This window comes from Aplysia californica, unplaced genomic scaffold, assembly GCF_000002075.1.
Source record: "Aplysia californica isolate F4 #8 unplaced genomic scaffold, AplCal3.0 scaffold00134, whole genome shotgun sequence".
NCBI lineage: Eukaryota > Metazoa > Mollusca > Gastropoda > Aplysiida > Aplysiidae > Aplysia > Aplysia californica.
This window is the reverse complement of record NW_004797404.1, coordinates 586756-592755: the sequence shown is the minus strand read 5'-3', so window position 1 is coordinate 592755 and position 6000 is coordinate 586756. Positions and strand designations below refer to the sequence as shown.

Sequence of the window (6000 nt, the reverse complement as noted above, 5' to 3'; positions counted from 1 at the left end):
GCTCCAACATGTTGGACAGTTGGTAAAAATGTGTAAAGTTATCAGAGTATTAAAAACGATCAGACTTAACATTTGTACACAGCCTACAATACACATGATATAGGCCTACAGGCCTAAATATTTTTAATCTTGTTGTTTATGTAAAAATTAATTAAGAATTTTTTTCTTTAAAAAATAAACCAACAATCTTTTCTATTTAATGCTTATTAGATTTTTGATCTTTTAAAATACAATGTATTTGAATTCATAGAGGTCATTTACTTGAGCTCGCAGCAGTGACGTCACATGTGTCAGACATGGCGGCTTTCTGCTTACCCTCATCGGTATGGCCGACGTGCACCCATATTTACATGAACAATCTGAGCCCCCATCCCGCTCCCAACGAGCTCTAGTATAACACCACCCTGTCCCCTTATATCAATACAAGCTTGAGTGGGTTTCGTCCAAAGACCGCAGAGACGCCTCCGGGTGAGTCTCGTCTGTTGAGCTGAGCATGTCTAGGCGCGGGCGAAAACATTGAGAACGCCGATTTCGGAGACTGGCTTAGTAAGCGCTGATAGGTACATGTATAACAATCCCCTTATGATTTCCAACTTGCCCCACATAGAGCTGGCAGACTGCAGGCGGCTCTTAAGCTCGGATCGGCGTTGTCGGCTTTATCGGAATCCAAACTACATTATTACGCCGAAAAACTGGGAAGGGCGTCTCGCAGTCAAGTCGCAACCTCAGAGCGTTCTTGTCCTATCTCCATTTTTTAAACAGTAAAAATGTGACTTCTTTTTAAGCTCACTCTTTGTTGAGAACTGCTTTCACTGTTATTAAAAATGGAGATGCGACAAGAAAGCACTTAGGTCGCGAACTCATGCCGTCTCGCCGTCGCCAACTCGGGTAGAGCGGTTTGCATGACGTCACCCGACTGAACAGGGGACACTTTTAAAAGTCCATTTCAGAGCTGGTGCTTCACGGTAGACAAAAACTAATTACATTTTTAAATCAGCGTCGTCAAATTAGAGTGGCAACCGAGCAGAATTACATTTTAAGCTATATATTAGGAATTTCGAGTTTTTAAATCCCCAAATAAATGCTTCATAAAATGTTGGGGTGTAATTTTTTTCCTGATAAAGTGATATCTAGATCTAGGCTTTAGGCGCCCTCTATGTGGAGTCACGCAGACACCTACTGGCGCCTGTCCGCGTCGATCTTCAGCCGCTTAAGTTTAGGCGTTCTCTATGTTATCGCTCTTAAGTTACCCTTGAAGTTCAGCGTCCCCACTGTGGACACACGCAGTCCCCGTTCGTTCAGGTGGGGGCAATCACTGCCACGAACTCTAGTCCATGTACTAACCAACCTGGTTTATTTGAAATATATGTAATATAAAGTGATTTACAGTCCATTATCACAATGTGTTTCGGGTCACAGGCAGAGGCATGAAACAGTTGCCAACATGGCGGTGCATGGCAACCAAGACCACCAAGTATACAGCGGGAGCGTGGGCCGGCAGTTCCACCTGGACAAAGACACAACTTTCACTGTGTCTGGAAATGTCAGAGGGTCCTCGGATTCCAAACCGGACGCGGGCTTCAATGTGGAATTTAAACATGTCTGGTGACTTTACATGTACATGTATAACAATACGTTGGCCTACCACGAGAGTCCCGCCTTCGTAACCTATGTACATGATAGAAAGCTTCCAAGAACCAGTCTCAACAAACAGAACGAGTGTTAAAAATGTTGCACGTACCCCCCCCCCCCCCCCCAAAGTATCTATATATATATGTTGGGGTGTAATTTTTATAATATAATATAATATATATATATATGCTTGTACATGTATTTGTATCCAGATTCTCTTTCTCTCTCGGTCGTATTTTAGAAGAAGTGTAAGAGCAATACAATGTAATGTAATAAAGTGATTTTTGCTGGTTTGCAAAAGTAAAAGAGATCACAAGATGGGTTTTTTAAAATATTAGTTTTAAAATTAAACCGGAACCAAACAAACACAGAGTTTTGGTTCAATTTCAATAGCTTTGAAATGTTCTCATGTGGCACCGACTGTAAACCGCAGTGTACTCTCTGGACAATGACTATGACCAGCATTAAGTAAAAGTAAAAACTCCCAATACTGACATTGATTTGTGTCAAATGATCTCAATTTTTTACAACAAACAATGTAGCTCGCTCTTTCTTTTATTTTTATAATGAAAATGTGAAGGCGCCGATCTCCCCACTTCTCAGTGTAAATCGATTTTGGCCATCATGGTTAGCGTGTCGGCACTCAGTGTCATTAAGACGTTTACACGGATGAGAGGCTTTAAAAATTGGGGGGGGGGGGGGGATTGGGGGGGGGGGGGTGTGTCATTGTGAAGTCCTGCATATGGAGATAGAGAAGGTAAGATTTCCATTAAATATCACATTCCATAAAACATTTCATTCTCTTTAAATTATTCATTGTGTACTACAATTATAATGTACATTCTCTGGTAGCTGAAATATGTTTGCTTTTGGAAATTTCAAATTGTGACTTTTATTACAGTATTTAAAAACAACAACAAAATAAACAAACCCATGTCAATGTACGACTCAGGGCACAAAAATATGCACATCTACTTTTTTTCTTTTTTTTTTTATACAAGAAAATAAATTCATCTCAAAAGCATCCGTGTGCACGTATATGTCTCAACATGCTACGACAATGGGTGTCAGTAAGACATTTTTAGTCACTTGGTACCATGCACTGGATGTCCGTATGGATGACTCCTTTTCGAATCCTCGTTTGGGGTGCACTTGAACCTGGGTTGTTTTTGGGAGTTCTCAGGGTCTCTTAACTTTACTAATTTACTAACTACAGTACATGTACATGAAGACCAACTCGGCTCCTGTAGGAGTTGCAGACCACGCCTCTAAAACATGACACCTTCACCATGCAATCGATCATTGTCTCGAGTAAATTGAAAAAACAACAACAACAACCCAAAACAAACAAACGAAACAACTTCCCGATTTCTTGTCTTTTCTTGGCTCAAGTAATAACAATTTCCTTTGACTGATGACAAGGGCAATAACATGTTTACTATTTATGACACATGGTAAGCTATAGATAGACTACATGTACAATGTACTGTAGTCTGATTCTGGCCGGAGCTAATATCATACCATGCTCATGCTGTTGATGTGAATGTAGTTTAAAAATTGTACGCCAACTTGTTCGACGCCTCGATCGACATAATTTAGTTCATTTAGAAATTAGAAGGCGGGTTCCTTAGACCCTACTTGCCAGCCTGAGCTGAAAGAGAGTAGACGTAGGCTTACATCCCAACAGAAAGACTGCGCTACTCAACAATTCTCCCCATACAAGACTAGAACTCGGCTTCGTGTTTTCTTCTGCTTGTTTTAGTTTTAGTGGAGGTTTGCGGCGCTCGCAACTGCATCAGGTCAAATGAGCGCGAAGGGGTGGATGTCAACAGAAAAATCTGCAGGGAATCAGGCTTACACTGCTCACCTCTCTTTTTAGTTTTAGTAAGGGTTTTACGGCACTTGCAAAACAATAAGGTCATGTGCCGAAGAATAGATTACGTGTTACAAGGGAGTAACATACACAAAAAGAAGGAGGGGAGATCAGGATGACAGATGTTTGGATAGAGGAAAGAAGGAGCAAACCACACCAGAGCACCCGCCAACCACCCGCTCACCTCTCTAGCTTCAACAGCATAAAGTCTGCTCCGACTACCAACGCAAACCGGAAATAGCGGGTCACAAGACTTTGACAAACACGGATCGATACATTGAACAAAAAAAAAAGAAGTAGAGGTAAAATGACGATAGTAAAGATTAGGGAAGAAAAAAAGCAGCAGTTCCCTGTAGCAGTTCAGGCAGTTATGCCATGACATTGATGAATCAGCCCATTTACAATTCTACTGTGCATAAGAACATGTACCCCCCCCCCCCCCCTTGGGAATGGCCAAAGGGAGGACATTCCCTCTTCTTCTGCACACTGCACACTGCACACAGCTGTGAAACACCTAATCGCTGCACCACATAGTTCACATGTGCAGGCCTATCCAGGTCTTGGTCATCGTCATCAGCCTTTCTCATCACTTCCCAGAGTATAGACACAAACAAGAGCTCTTTGTCTTTCAGTAGCGAGAATATTGCTTTAAAAAAAATAATTGTTTTAAGTTGTTTTAAGCGTTTCCCGGCTCTCGCAACTATCATAGTCATGAACATCTAGATCTAAGCGCGCGGAACACATTCAACATTCTCAGTTCGGTAGTTTGGTAGGGATTTTGAATTTTGCCCGGGTGGCGGCCGACGCCCACTCTTTTTTTTTTTTTGGGGGGGGGGGCGATTTTAGAACCACCAAGGGATCTTTAACGTGCGCAACTTGCACAAGGGAGCTCCTTGACTTGACTTTTCGCCCTTATCCAAGAAGGGTAAGTGTAGATCTTTCTTACCATAAGAAAAGATCTGGGGCGTTGCTGAAAGTGAAAAACAGCAGTAAGGAGCCAAGGAGTAGCAGTATAATTACAGTGGAAACCATATATTATAACAGGCCCGGCAATAACAGGGATCCGGTAATAACAGGGATTTTTTTAAATCCCCGTTTTTTTTCCTACTGTTTGTCTTTATTAAAAGTAATCGGCAATAACAGGGCCTCATCGGAGCCCAGCCGCTTATAGCACGGACAAAGGCTCGTTAACAATGTGTAAAAAATGTGTGTGTGTGTGTGTGTGTGAGAGAGAGAGAGAGAGAGAGAGAGAGAGAGAGAGAGAGAGAGAGAGAGAGAAGAGAGAGACAGACAGACAGAGGGAGGGAGAGAGAGAGAGAGAGAGAGAGAGAGAGAGAGAGAGAGAGAGAGAGAGAGAGAGAGACAGACAGACAGAGAGAGAGAGAGAGAGAGAGAGAGAGAGAGAGAGAGAGAGAGAGAGAGAGAGAGAGAGAGAGAGAGAGAGAGAGAGAGTAACGCAGTGATGGAGCAAGCCCACGCAAGCCATGCCACAGCAAGCACACGCAGCTTGTGAAGCGAGAGAGGGCTTCCGTGTGCTGCAGACCTCGATCTAGCCCGAAACCTAGCAACACGTTTGCGTAATGTGTCACCAACGATGTCAATCGCAAGAGAAAATGCCTTTCAATTGAGAAAAAAAACACACGAAATAATCCAGGCTGTTGACAAAAAGCAAGCTCCACTGGCAGAGATTTGTTGTCAGTTCGACATTCCACAAGGGTCGATTCACACCATTATTTATTAAGTATAGAGAGAAGATAGTGGCTGCATACTGCAATGGGAAGTTTGCTCTGGATCGAAAGAAGATGAGACTACCTGATGCAGATGCTGTGGACCAAGCTCTTCGATGTGGTTAAAGGAGGCAAGGAGAAAGTTGGTGCCAAAACCCCTGTTCGCAAGTACTTGTGGCAAGGGAAACTACCCATAAATAAGTACAGCTTCATTAGTCCACAAATGCTAACTTTCCTTGCATTTCTGATTTAACAGGGATCGAATATAACAACAGGACATTTTCTCTACTCCCACTATCCCTGTTACATCAGGTTTCCACTGTACATGTATTATAACGGCTTTAGAAAGAGTCAGGAGCCCAGGGGAAGGGACAGGAAGTGGAGAAGAAAGCAGACGACAGAACATGGTTAGAGAGCAGGAAAGGGGGTGAAATGAGAACATTTTAGAGAAAAATAGTTTCCGTTGACGTCCAGATTCGAACCCAGGACCTATTGAATGAGAGGCAAACACCATAACCTCTCGACCACGAGAGCCCCCGGATGTTATCTCTGAGCCTCCCCTCCCCTCCCCCTCAACCTGAAGGACCTGGTGACTCACGTCAGGAACCAAACTGTGGAACCTTTCAGTTTTAGTCGCCTCTTACTCTTTAGTCTTACCTTACAAGTAACAATTTACAATACTTAGGCAGAATGTCAGCCTGATTAGTAATTCTTCTCACTACAAGGTACGCAGTCAGTCCTGGATTAACTTAACACCCAGGCCAAGCA

At 42.9% G+C, this 6000-nt stretch overlaps 1 protein-coding gene across 1 annotated transcript in view; it reads left to right on the top strand.

Moving 5' to 3' along the window:
• The window catches only part of LOC101861807, a gene marked incomplete in the record, with an annotated part of 48823 nt that extends 46169 nt beyond the window's left edge, over positions 1 to 2654 (top strand). Inside the window, 1 exon segment of the mRNA XM_013081519.2 lies at positions 1420 to 2654. Coding sequence (XP_012936973.1) covers positions 1420 to 1609 — 190 coding nt within the window.
• Positions 2655 to 6000: the final 3346 nt, after the last annotated feature.